The following is a 13607-nucleotide window of genomic DNA, read 5'->3' on the forward strand; positions in this document are numbered from 1 at the left end:
AGAGAATGATGAGAGGTGGGCTACCAGCATGTAAGAGCCAGTGGCACCGACAGGGCTCAGCAGCCGCGAGAAAGGAGGCGCGCGTGGGAGGATCGGTCTAACTTCGTCACGGACGCTACCAACTAGCGCTCGGAGGAGGGGGGACGCGTGTCATCACTACCTTGCGCGCGGGGGAGAAGCTACCACTCACCTGGTGGGGGCAGTGGAGCGGAGGGCGGGTCTTACCACCCGGGGGAGAAAGGGACGCGCAGAATCTACTTTACCAACCCTCCGGCTGGATCTTGGAGGAAAGCCGCGACCACGCGTCCCGGGAAGGAAGCCAAATGACTGGGCTACACTAGGGCAGGGTCAGAGGTCTTGAGGGGCGGATGGCGGTTTGGAGAGCCCTAGGCACTGCCCTGCTGGCACCCAGATTCCTTGTGGGAACGGTGATAAGGAGCAGATTTACAGATCATAAGTGCAAGTGCGGCCGAGGAGGGAAATCCAGGTGGGACAAGGATGTTTGGAGGGAGGTCACAGGGCACGAAGTTGTGCCTGCAGCTGTTACCATAGAAACCGGGGACCGGATGTGGCGATCTTAGGGTGCGACAGCCCCTCTGTCAGGCTTTCTGCCCCGAGAGCCCGCCGACTCTATGACACACTGTGAGGAGCCGGTTGTGTTTTTTTCCCAGCCGGGGGGAAGCGAGCGACTTTTTCAAGCGTTCATAGAAATGCGATAAAGGAATGGTTTGGGATTGCTGCCACGCCTGGCTAAGGCCGAGGGAGCCTGCTGATGTGAGACGAGCCGCACAAAGGGTCCCCAGAGCCTTCCGGAAGTGAAATGGCGGGAGCCCCAGCCTTCACTGTCCACTGCCCCCCCGGAAGCGGAAACAGAATTCCAGCGTGCCCCTTCCTCACTGCTCTCCAAATCCCGCTGCAGCCATTGCCGCAACCACGATGCCGAAACGAAAGAAGCAGACTCAGCAGCAGCAGCCTCCGCATCAGCAGCCCCCACTGACAGAGCGGGAAGAGACTGGAGATGAGGAGAATGGGAGTCCCATCGGTGAGGAGTCCGAGAGGGGTGTGCACATGCCTGTCAGCTGGGCCAGGCGAGGGGCTAGCCGCCGAAAATGTGCTGGGGAGGGGGCTCTAACGGAAGGAGGAAGGGCGCACGCGCTGGGGCGGGGGCTGGGGGAGGCCTGTCCGGAATAGAACACTATGTGAGATCTCTTACTTGAACCCTTAACTTCAAACCGGCCCCTAAACCTTTCTAAAGAAGTCAAGGGAGAAGACGAAGAATTCGTGTGCGCAGCCGCAGCACGACAGGGGAGTGGGGGCCCTAGAGAGGTTGCAGATTGCATGACTGGGATGACAGTTTGTGACCAGACTTTCACAGGGAAGGTGGAAGAGCAGCCTTCTTTAAACTACTCGGGAATGGGATGGAGGTGGGGAGAGCTATCTGATTGGTCAACAGTTAAAGCGAGAAATTGGATTACTTCTGGAACCACTTAGGATCTTTTGGATAGCAACAGCCTAAGAGAAAGTTTGTAGATATCCTTTCCTCATTATTCCCCTTGAGTCTCCACTTTGCAAATCCTGAAAATGCTTTGCAGATAGATAGGGTGAGAGCTGGTAACTGAGAATATACCTGGCTTTAGCAGTTAGGTTAAGAAATGAGTAATAGAAGAAAAATATATAAAAGCAAGATCACCAGTCCTTTAGTCCATTCTGATGACCATATTTTCATGTCTACTCGTAGGACCACCCAGCCTTCTGGGTCCTCCCCCCATGGCCAATGGAAAGCCTGGTGATCCCAAGTCAGGTGAGGAGAAAGGGGCCGTGATTCTTGGATTAGGTCCTGAGAAGGGAGGAATGGGGTGGGGGAGTACAGACTGAAACCCAGGAAGGACTTCAAAGATCAGGCATTCTATACCTCTTAAATTAATGGAAAATATGTCCTGACAGATTGAAAAAACTCAATGCTGTGAAAGTGTCAGTTCTTCCCAAATTGACCTATAGGATCAATGCACTCACAGTTATAATCCCTACAAAGTTTTTGTAGAAAGTAAACATTCTACATTCTTGTATGTAAATGCAAAGGGTCAAGGTGAGAGATTGCAAAGACAGGCCAAGTGGAAGGGCTTATTCTGAATATCAAGCCTTATTGTAAAACTATAGTAGTTATGATGCTATGATACTGGCCAAATGAGAGCCATATAAATAAACAGAATGGCATAAAGAGTTCAGTAACAGGTCCACACATACATGGTCACTTTGTTAATGATGAAGATGAAACTGAAATAAAATAGTGGTCTTTTCAGTAAATGATGCTGGATTAATATGGTGTTCATGGAGGGGGTGGAGAAATTTGACCTCCTTTTCATGCTATATACAAACAGCAATTTCAAGTAGACTATATATATCTAAATATAAAAGGTAAAGAAATAATTCTTGAAAACAAATATATGTCACAGTCTTAAAGTAGATTAGGAGTTCCCACTGTGGTGCAACAGGATTGGAGGCATCCCCGCACCACCAGGATCCAGGTTCAGTCCCCGGCCCTGCCCAGAACATCGAGTTAAGGATGCCACTTTGCCATAGCTGCAGCCAAAGGTCGAAACTGTGCCTCAGATCTGATCCCTGGCCCAGGAACTCCAATGCTGCAGGGTGGCCAAAAAAAGAAAGTAGATTAGAATTTTTAAACAGACAAGAAACACACACACTAACTGTAAAGGAAAGACAAACTGAACTACATTAGAAAATACAAACTTCCGTTAATCAAATGATACCATTAAGAAGTTAATAGGGACGTTCCTATCATGGCTCAGTGGTTAACAAACCCAACTAGTATCCATGAGGACTTGGGTTTGATCCCAGGCCTCACTCAGTGGGTTAAGGATCCAGCATTACCGTGAGCTGTGGTGTAGGCCGCAGACATGGTTCAGGTCCTGTGTGGCTGTGGCTGTGGCATAGACCAGCAGCTACAGCTCCAATTTGACCCTAGTCTGGGAAGCTCCATATGACACATAGGTGTGTCCCTAAAAAGACAAAAGACCAAAAAAAAGAAAAGAAGAAGAAGTTAATAGGAGAGTTCCCTGGTGACACAGCTGGTTAAGGATCCAGCATTTTCACTGCTGTGGCTCAGGTCACAGCTGTGGTTTGATCCCTGGCCCTGTAACTTTTGCATGCTGCGGGTGCAGGCAGACAAAAAAAAAAAGGTTAATAGGAAGCCATAGAGTAGAAGATAATTGCAACATATATAACCAATTAAGAGCTCAAATCTATAATATATTAAAAGCTCTTCTGGAGTTTCTGTCATGGCACAGCGGAGACAAATCCAACTAGGAACCATGAGGTTCTGGGTTTGATACCTGGCTTCACTCAGTGGGTTAAGGATCCAGGGTTGTCATGAGCTGTGATGCAGGTTGCAGACACAGGTCAGATCTGGTGTTGCTGTGGCTGTGGTGTAGGCCAGCAGCTGTAGCTCCGATTCAGCCTCTAGCCTGGGAACCTCCATATGCCGGCGGTGCAGCCCTAAAAAGCAAAAAAATAAATAAATAAAATAAAATAAGTAAATAAATAAAAGCTTTTCTGACAATCTGTTAGAAAAATGGGCAAAAGGCTGGCACAGCCACCTCATAAAAACTGAGATATGGGAGTTCCCATTGTGGTACAGTGGAAATGAAAGTGACTAGTATATGTGAGGATGCAGGTTCGATTCCTGGCCTCGATCAGTGGGTCAGGGATCCGGCGTTGCTGTGAGCTGTGGTGTAGGCTGGTAGCTATAGCTCTGATTTGACCCCTAGCCCGGAAACTTCATGTGCCTCGAGTGAGGGCCTACAAAAGCAAAAAGCAAAAAAAAAAAAAAAAAATCCTGAGATATAAATAGCCAAAAACATGAGCAAGAACCTAACATCATTAGTCATCAAATAAATGCAAGATAAAAATGTATATCTTTGAAACTGAATCCTTTGTGCACAGTTGGTGGGATTGTAAAGTAGTCCCACCACTATGGAAAACAGTATGGAGACTCCTCAAAAAATTAAGAGAACTACTATATATGATCTAGTTGTGGGTATTTATCAAAAAGAATGAAGGATGTTGAAGAGGGATTTGCACACTCATGTTCACTACAGCACTGTTCACAGTAGGCAGGAGATGGCAGCCACCCAAATGTTCGTTGATGGATGAATGGATAAACAAAATGTGGTACAACCATACAACAGACTATGATTCCTTTTTCATCCCCTGACGAAAGAAAACCCTGTCACATGCTGCAGCACACATGAACCTTTAGGCCATATGCTGAAGTGAGCCGGTCACAAAAAGATAAATACTGTATGGTTCCACCAGTGTGAGGAATCTAAAATAGTTGAAGTCATAGGAACAGAAAGTAGAATAGTGGTTGCCAGGGGCTGGGTGGAAAGGGGGGCTAGAGAGTTTAATAGCTGTAAAGTTCAGTTTTGCAAGATGAGAAGTTCTGGGGATCTGTTTCCCAACAACATGAATTCACTTGACAAAACCAAGATGTAAATGTAAAAGTAGTTAAGGTAGCAATTTTTTTTTTTGCCACACCCACAGCATGCAGAAGTTCTGGGGCCAGGGGATCAAATCCGTGTCATAGCATCAACCCAAGCCATAGCAGTGACAATGACGGATCCTTAACCCACTGTACCACAAGAAAACTCCAAGATGGCAAACTCTATGTTACAGGTTTTAATCACAATTTCAAAACAGAACACCACTCTTTACATTCACTAGAATGGCAAAAAATGAAACTGATCAGGATTAGCAAGTGTTATTAAGGAACAGTGGGTTGTCTGTGGAACAACTGCTGGTGGGAGCATGAATCGGTACAACCACTTTGGGGAAAAGTTTGACTTTCTTGAACTTGAGCATATGTATACTCGAGGACTCAACAGTATTTCTACTACATGTATACTCAGCCGAAATGCATACATGTGTGTAATGAAGACATGAATAAAAATGTTCATAGCAGCATTTTTCGTTATAGCCCCACACTGGAATCCACCCACATGTCCACCATCAGTAGAATGGATAAATAAGGTGTTGTGTGTGCATCCAATGGGATACTACACTGCAGTGAAAATGAAGGCACTCCTGCTACAGGCATCCTGGATGAATCTCATAAACACGATGTTGAGCAAAAGGACCAGACACAAAAGAATGCAGACTGTATGATTCCGTTTATGCAAAGTTCGAAAACAGGCAAAAACTAACCTATGGTGCTAGAAGTCAGGAAAGTTGTTACCTTTGGGGAGGAGGGTGAGATAGCTGGGGAGGTGGGGCATGGGGGGGGCTTCTGAAGTGCTATTAAGGCTCCGCCTGTTCTCTAGCCTGTTTCTTTCTCTCTCTCTTTCTCTCTCTCTCTCTTCAGCTCTTCACAGAGGTCCTCCGGGATCAAGGGGACCAATGATCCCACCACTGCTGAGTCTCCCACCTCCTCCCCGGGGCAGAGGTCCACTTCGGGGAGGCCTAGGCCCCAGGTCTGGCCCATATGGTCGTGGTTGGTGGGGGGTCAATGCTGAGCCTCCTTTTCCTGGACCAGGCCATGGGGGTCCCTCCAGGGGAGGCTTTCACAAAGAGCAGAGAAATCCTCGAAGGCTCAAAAGCTGGTCTCTTATCAAGAATACCTGCCCACCCAAGGATGGACCCCAGGTTATGGAAGGTGAGGTCCATTTTTTTAATACCTGCACACATTTAATACTCGTCACTCTCAAGAGTGACCTGATACCCATGGCTCTTCTCTTTTGGGCTGTCCTTTGTCCTTTTGAGCTAGGAGTAGCCCTGAATGTTTTTTCTTCTGGGAGAAAGACTACCTACCATTCCATAATATCTGAAGGTGGTAGTGAGTAGGAAATCTGACCGCCTTCTCTGCTTTTTGTTTCATTTGTTTTCTCTCTCTTTTTTGGGGGAGGGGGTTCTTTTTAGGGCCACACCTGCGGCATATGGAGGTTCCCAGGCTAGGGGTTGAATGGGAGCTATAGTCACCGGCCTATGCCACAGCCACAGCAACGCCAGATCCTTAACCTACTAAGCAAGGCCAGGGGTCGAACCTGCGTCCTCTTGAATACTAGTCAGATTCGCTTCCGTTGAGCCACAACGGGAACTCTCATTTGTTTTCTCTCTTACTCACATTTTAAACTGCCCTATTTTCGCTTGTTCACAGACAAATCCGACCGCCCCGTCTGCCGACACTTTGCCAAAAAAGGCCACTGTCGATATGAGGACCTCTGTGCCTTCTACCACCCTGGCGCCAATGGACCTCCTCTGTGAGACTGTGCCTTCCCATCCAGGCTGGAAGGAGCCCGCTGGCCTAGTGGCCGTGTACTTCCCTGTGGCCCTGTGGTGGCTACTGTGAGGCTGTTCCACCCAGCACCTCGGTCCATGACGCCCACCCTCATCGCCACCTCCGCCACTTGGGGTCGAGTCGTGTTCATCACTGGTGCGCGGTTGCACTCTTTCTTCTGGTCCAGCCTCCAGAGACTCATCTCCAGGACCCCAACTTTGCTCCATAGAGCTGCCTCCTGGATCCTCTTCCCCCTCCAACTGACTGCAGAACAGGAAACCTCTCTGGTGCTGTTTCTCGTGCATCTGTCCACCCAGTTCCCGGTATCGCCCTGGTTCCTGAGAGCCTTGGAGCAGTTTCCTACCATTCCCTTCTTCTAGCTGCTTGTTTTCAGTCCTTTTTATGTGACACCCCCTCCCCCCCGGTGTCGTCAGCTGCTCTGTGACATTCACCGGGTCCTCTGACCTGGGGTCAAGTTTGGCTGACTGGTACAGAGTTACTCCCTGAGAGGCCACCTGCCCTGCTCTTGGATTTCATAGTTTCTCCGTCAGTAGCATGATCCCCACCGCAACGGTCTGTGATCACTGTGCTTTGTGAAACTGTGCATCCCCTCGTAACCTTTCTCAGTGTCCGTGGCATTTCTGTGACCTCCCAACACTAGAGTAAGTTCTTCTGCCAAAATGAGTGGGACCGTTGATGCCCTCCAGACCTTCCCCACCTCCTAACACGGGACAATTGTGACACCTTCCACAAGACTGCCTTGCCGCTCCTCCCCAGGTCCTGGTGTCAGTTTCTCTGGGTTGGACACAGGCCTGAGAGATGTCCTGTAGAGCCCCAGAGGGGCCCACCCTGTCTCCTCTCCAGCCCGTTTTAGTTAGACGACATCATTGTGAGGCCACCAGCCCTTTCGTTTGAATCCTGTGAATCTCCACCTGGCCTGCCTATGGGTAGGATATTGGACAATACTGTCGCCGCCTCCGAGCCTTCTTTCCCTGCATCCCTGGCACTGATTGTTTTCTGTGAAAACAGCAGTGAATAGGTTCAGTTTTGAACTGGCCCTGAGGAAATGGGTCAGGAGTTGTGTGGGCAAGAGGGAAGGATGAGAGCCGTTGGAAAATTGAGATTGAATTTTTTTTTCTTTTTAGCATTTTTTTATATTAGTAATAAACACACTGGAAACAAGCATTTTCTTGCATCTCTGTGTTCCCCGTCATCTCTGCAGGTGCAGATAATGCTGTTCTTTTTAGAGTCACTTTATTCTTCATTTCATACGCCATATTGACAGAAGTTTCTTGCAGTCTGAAGAAACCAGTGGAGTCCCATGAACCTATGGGAATCAACTGGACCAGGCTGCATTATGTTCAAGGATAAAGTTTTGTGGGAGAAATGAAAGGCTAGGTGTCTACGGAGTAATTTTTTAAACATTTTACCTGTGTTTATGGTTTGATGTTTATGGAGCAGTAATGACAAAGCAATCTTTCAACAAATGTTTGTAGAGTACATGTGGTCCAGGCCAAATACTAGACACTAGAGATAATGGCGAGCTGATATCAATGACTTTAAAATCTTCCGGAGGAGACATGTTTGTCAAAAAGTCACAAATTAGGATTTGGCACTTCCCCACTGTGTCCTGGGTTCAATCCCTGGACTAGGAACTGAGATCCCACATCAAGCTGCTGCAGGCACAGATATGTATGAAGTGCCTGACAAGTGCAATGAAGGGAGTTCCCTTCATGGTTCAGCAGTGACAAACCCAACTAGTATCTACAAGGATGCATGTTCAATCCCTGGACTTGTTAAGGACCTGGCATTGCTGTGAGCTATGGTGTAGGTCGCAGGTAGGGCTCAGATCTGGCATTGCTGTGGCTGTGATGTAGGCCGGCAGCTGCAGCTCCAATTCAGCCCCTAGCCTGGGAACCTCCATATGCCTCGGGTGCAGCCCTGAAAGGCAAAAGTATAATGAAGGGAGACATGGCAGGGGTATGTAACATAGGGAGTCTGGGGAGATGGCAGCTGAGACAAGCTCTGAGGACAAGCAGGAGGTGATGTGGGAGAGCAGAGGCCAGGCAAAGGTGGTGCTAAGAGTGGGAGGTGAGGCAGAAGGAAGAGGAGCAAGACCACTCAGGGCCTTGCAGGACATCAGGATTTGGGTCTTTTTCTTAAGAGAGAAGTTTTTGAGGAGTTTTAGGCAGTGGTTACCATAGATAAGATTGGTTTTTCAAAAAGCATCTCTGTATGGAGCTGGCCAGGCTTGGAAGTGGGGGTTTGAAGGTTACTTGAGTAGTCGAGTGAGTCGTGATGGTCGTAGAGACTTGAGGAGCAGAGTGGGAGAAAAGTGGACATTTGGAAATAAGCGATCAAAATGAAAGTATCTTAGATTTCTCAGGGGTATTCTGGCTTGCATAACCAAGTACCTATTTAAAAAGAAAGATACTGGAAGAAACAATGCTTTTTCTTGTTTGGAAAAAGCATATGGAGGTTCCCAGGCTAGGGATCTAATCAGAGATACAACTCCTCGCCTACACCACAGCCATAGCAATGCCAGAACTGAGCCACATCTGCGACCTACACCACAGTTCACGATAACACTGGATCCTTAACCCACTGAGTGAGGCCGGGGATCAAACCCACAACCTCATGGTTCCAAGTTGGATTCATTTTGGCTGCGCCACGATGGAAACTCCTAATTTTGCTTTTGAAATGGTTGATTGAGTCTAAGCTGCCTTTTAAGACATCAAGGAGAAAGACAAAGGAAGTAGTTGGAGGTACAGTTTTGGTATTTAGATTAAAACTAGAGACATAAATCTGAATTATCTGCATGTAGGTAGTGGTCAAAGCCATGAGCATGGATACATTCATGCACTCTAAATATTAAGCACCTACCATGGCCCAGTTTATCAGTTCTAAAATCAGTTGTAACAGCAATCAAATTTGTCTTAAGGCAAGATAGCTTATTTCTCTCACAGGTCAAGTGGTGGTACAAAGCATGTTTGATGATCATGCCACCATAAGGTCCTCGGGATTCAGAACTTTCCCTCCCTCCAGTTTTAACTCCATGATTCTTGGAGTCAGGCCCTCCTATTTCACTGTCTAAAATGAAGCTCTAGCTTGTTTATCCATGCTCCAAGTCCAGAATGGAAGAGCTGAGGAAATTACCTACAAGCCTTCATCCAGCTCTTTAACTTATATGTCCACTGGCTGTAACTTAGGCCTGTGGCCAATATGTAGCTACTGCTAGGGAAACTTGAAAAGTACCCCCTCCTTTTTTTTGGTCTTTTTAGGGCTATATCTGAGGCATATGGAAGTTCCCAGGCTAGGGACTGAATTCCAGATCTTGGAGTCATCCTTAATTTTATTTCTTATTGGTCACATTTGAGGTTCAGTCCATTTACAAAACATGCCAACTCTTGGGAATTCTCTTGTGCCTCAGCAGGTTAAGAATCCAGCATTGTCATTGCAGCAACTCAGGTTGCTGCTATGGCACAGGTTCAATCCCTGGCCTAGGAACGTCTGCGTGCTGCTGGCCCAAAAAGAAAGAAAAAAACAAAACAAAACTTACTGACCCTCTCTCTCTTTTTTTTCAAATATACTCAGAAACCAGCCATTTTCACTACCTCCGCTATTATCACTCTGGTCTGAGTCACCAACACCCTCTAACAGTCCTTACTGCTCCTGCCATTTCTCCCTACCTCATGCTCATGTGGGCCCAAAATCATCCTTCTAAAATGTAGGTCAGGGAGTTCCCACTGTGGTGCAGTAGGTTAGGATCCGGCATTGTCTCTGCAGTGGCTCAGGTTACTGCTGAGGCACAGGTTTGATCTCCAGCATGGCACAGTAGGTATCTAAGGATGCAGGGTTGCTGCAGCTGTGGCACAGGTAGCAGGTGTGGCTCAGATTTGATCCCTGGACCAGGAACTTCTGTATGCTGCAGTGCAGCCAAAAAGAAAAAAATGAAAAAATAAAAATAAAATGTAAGTCAGGTTATTCCTCTGCTCACAACCTTGTAATGACTTTTTTTTTTTTTTTTTTTTTTTGGTTTTTAGGGCCACACCTGTGGCATATGGAGGTTCCCAGGCTAGGGGTGCAGTTGGAGCTACAGCTGCTGGCCTACACCACAGTCACAGCAACATCAGATCTGAGCTTAGTCTTCAACCTATACCACAGCTCACAGCAACCCCAGATTCTTAACCCACTGTGTGAGGTCAGGGATCAAACCCCCAACCTCATGGTTCCCAGTTGGATTTGTTTCTGCTGCACCACAACAGGAACTCCTAATGACTTCCATTTAGTTAAGAGTAGAAGCCAAATGACCTAGAGGACCCTGCCCAATCCAGAGCCTGCTTTACTTCCGTTTGCCTCTCCACAACCCCTTACTCACCACTAGAGCCACACTGGCCTCCTTGCTGTTTGTTCCTCATATATGCCAAGTGCACCCCTCCTATAAGGCATTGCTCTAGTTTTTCCTTCTGCCAGGAAGCTCTTCTGGAATCCACGTGGCCAGAACTCTCACCTTCTTAAAGAATTTGCTTGGAGTTCCTGTTGTGACTCAGCAGTTAACAAATCTGACTAGCATCCATGAGGACGCAGGTTCGATCCCTGGCTTCGCTCAGTGGGTTTAGGATCTGGCATTGCCATGAGCTGCAGTGTAGGTCGCAGATGCGGCTTGGATCCTGAGTTGCTATGGTTGTGGCGTAGGCCAGCAGCTTCAGCTCTGATTTGACCCTTAGGCTGGGAAACTCTATATGCCTCAGGTGTGGCCCTAAAAACAAACAAACAAACAAACAAACAAGAATTTGCTTGAATTTCACCTCACTGAGGTCTCATGAACAGTCTATTTAGTACTACAATCTGCCCTCCTGATACTTTCTGCCTTGATCTATATTTTCTTTTCACTATAGCATTATTTCTCCTGCTAGAAATGTAAGCAGATATTCTCATTTTAGTCAGTGATATCCCCAGGGCCTGAAAGAATGCCTGGCATATACCATGCACTCAATAAAAAAACATTTTTTGAATGAATGAGTAAAGTGGACATGGCTTGCTAATGAGGAGGGGAAATGGGGAAAGAAGATGACTTTTCAGTTTGGGTTCAAGTAACTGGTTGAAAGGTGGTGTGATTGATTACTTGAAGTGGTGAACCTAGAAGAGACACAGGCTTGAAGAGGAAAAATAAGAGCTCAGTTTGTGCATATTAATTTTTCTTCTTCTTCTTTTTTTTTTTTTTTTTTTTTTTGGCCGCCCCATGGCATAAAAAAGGCTGAGGATCAGATCTGAACTGCTGTTGCAACCTATCCTCCATCTCATTGGCTGCTCTCTTCCTGGCTGCTCCTCCTGAAGTCTAAATGTTGAAGTGCCTCTAGGCTTAATCTCTGACACTCTTCTTTGTCTAGACTTACTACTTTTGATCCATGACTTTAAATAAATACCCACCATGGGAGTTCCCGTTGTGGGCTCAGTGGTTAACGAATCCGACTAGGAACCATGAGGTTTCGAGTTCGATGCCCGGCCTTGCTCAGTGGTTTAAAGATCCAGTGTTGCCATGAGCTATGGTGTAAGGTCGCAGACTCGCTCAGATCTGGTGTTGCTGTGGCTGTGGTGTAGGCCAGCAGCTATGGCTCCAATTCAACCCCTCGCCTGGGAACCTCCATATGCCAAGGGTGCAGCCCTATAAAAGGCATAAAGACATAATAAATAAATACCCACCATAACCGATGAAGATCCTAATGTCTCTTGTTGGCCTCAATTTCTGCCCTAAACTCCGGGCTGCTAATTGGACATCATCTCTGAGATCTCTGGTAATTATCTCAAATTAGTATGCAGAAAACTGTTGCCGATATGGTGCAAGGGGATTGGCAGGAGCTCTGCAGCATCAGGACACAGATTCAATCTCCAACTGGCACAGTGTGTTAAAGGATCCAGCATTGTTGCAGCTGCAGGGTACTTTGCAGACATGGCTTGGATCTGGCCTGGCCGTGAATAGGCTGGCAGCTGCAGCTCCAACTGAACATCTAGCCTGGGAACTTCCACATGCCACAGGTGCAGCCGTTAGAAAAAAAAAAAAAAAGTGAACCCAAATCTTTTTTTTTTGCTATTTCTTGGGCCGCTCCCGCGGCATATGGAGGTTCCCAGGCTAGGGGTCGAATCGGAGCTGTAGCCATCGGCCTACGCCAGAGCCACAGCAACGCGGGATCCGAGCCGCGTCTGCAACCTACAACGCCGGATCGTTAACCCACTGAGCAAGGGCAGGGACCAAACCCGCAACGTCATGGTTCCTAGTCGGATTCGTTAACCACTGCGCCACGACAGGAACTCCTTTTTTTTTTTTTTTTTTTTTTTTTTCCCAAATCTTGATTGTGGTGGTGATTCAACGGGTGTGTGTACATGTCAAAGGTATCAAAGTGTACACTTTGCAGATTATTGGCCGTCTATTGCTGCTGCAGTTTATTGTAACTCAGTTATACCTCAGTAAAGCTATTACTAGGAATTTCCTTGTGGGGCAGGGGATTAAGGATCAGCATTGTCACCGCTGTTGTTCTGGTTGCAGCAGTGGCCCAGTTCAATCCTTAGCCAGGGAACTTCTGCATGCTGCGGGCGCCGCCAAAAAAAAAAAGAATTTTTTGGTAGTAGTTAAAAAAGTGAACCCAAGCTTCACTGCACTGTGATTTCTGTTTGTTAGGCTAGAGTTCTTCCTCATTTACAATTTACACCTCGGGATTTTGTGACCCATCTCAACACTACACCGACAGTCGATGAGGTAAGGAGCTGGTACAAGGTAGCACTCAGTTTAAAAAAAAAAAAAAGAAAAGAAAGAGTTCCCGTCGTGGCTCAGCGGTTAACGAATCGGACTAGCATCCATGGGGACAGAGTGTTCGATCCCTGGCCTCAATCAGTGGGTTAAGGATTTGGTGTTGCCTTGAGCTGTGTAGGTCCCCCAGGTGCGGTTCGGCTCCCGCGTTGCTGTGGCTGTGGTGTAGGCTGGTAGCTGTAGCTCCGACTCGATTCCTAGCCTGGGAACCTCCACATGCGCGGGTGCGGCCCTAAAAAGCAAAGAAAGAAAGGATGACTCTTTTGTACTAGTTGGAAATTATTATGTTCAGCCCTTAGTCACGCGGCATCGCAGAGTCAAAGGGTTGGGGGTCCCCTAACCCTCATAAACCTCCCGAGGCAGAGACCGGTGTTTGCAGACGCCAGCCACGCCCTGTCATTGCAGGCCACGCCCCCACTGGGCGGCAGGCACACCTCCGGGAGGAAGGCGCGGCGCGCACGTGGGCCTCCGGGGGCGGGGTCGATAGCGCGGGCCTGGAGAGCCCGCCTGGTT

The 13607-nt window shown here is 47.5% G+C and overlaps 1 protein-coding gene across 4 annotated transcripts; it reads left to right on the plus strand.

Annotated features, from left to right (window-relative positions):
• The first annotated feature begins 811 nt into the window (after window positions 1-811).
• PRR3 (proline rich 3) lies at window positions 812-7471 on the plus strand. 4 transcript variants are annotated; one of them, NM_001444940.1, is given in 5 exon segments: window positions 812-1042; window positions 1739-1801; window positions 4994-5175; window positions 5549-5668; window positions 6170-7471. In NM_001444940.1, coding segments are annotated over 5 exon segments (663 nt in total). In that variant the 5' UTR covers window positions 812-936; the 3' UTR covers window positions 6362-7471.
• Window positions 7472-13607: the final 6136 nt, after the last annotated feature.

This window comes from Sus scrofa, chromosome 7 (assembly GCF_054392235.1).
Source record: "Sus scrofa isolate SSC_HxYL_T2T_F1_AM1 chromosome 7, Sscrofa_HxYL_maternal_Yorkshire_Landrace_v2.0, whole genome shotgun sequence".
NCBI lineage: Eukaryota > Metazoa > Chordata > Mammalia > Artiodactyla > Suidae > Sus > Sus scrofa.

Coding starts and splice junctions, on each gene's coding strand:
- PRR3 (XM_084966669.1), top strand. CDS start 937: ATGCCGAAACGAAAGAAGCAGACTCAGCAGCAGCAGCCTCCGCATCAG. Junction 1,043..1,738: donor GGAGAATGGGAGTCCCATCG/GTGAGGAGTCCG, acceptor GTCTACTCGTAG/GACCACCCAGCCTTCTGGGT. Junction 1,802..6,169: donor GCCTGGTGATCCCAAGTCAG/GTGAGGAGAAAG, acceptor GCTTGTTCACAG/ACAAATCCGACCGCCCCGTC.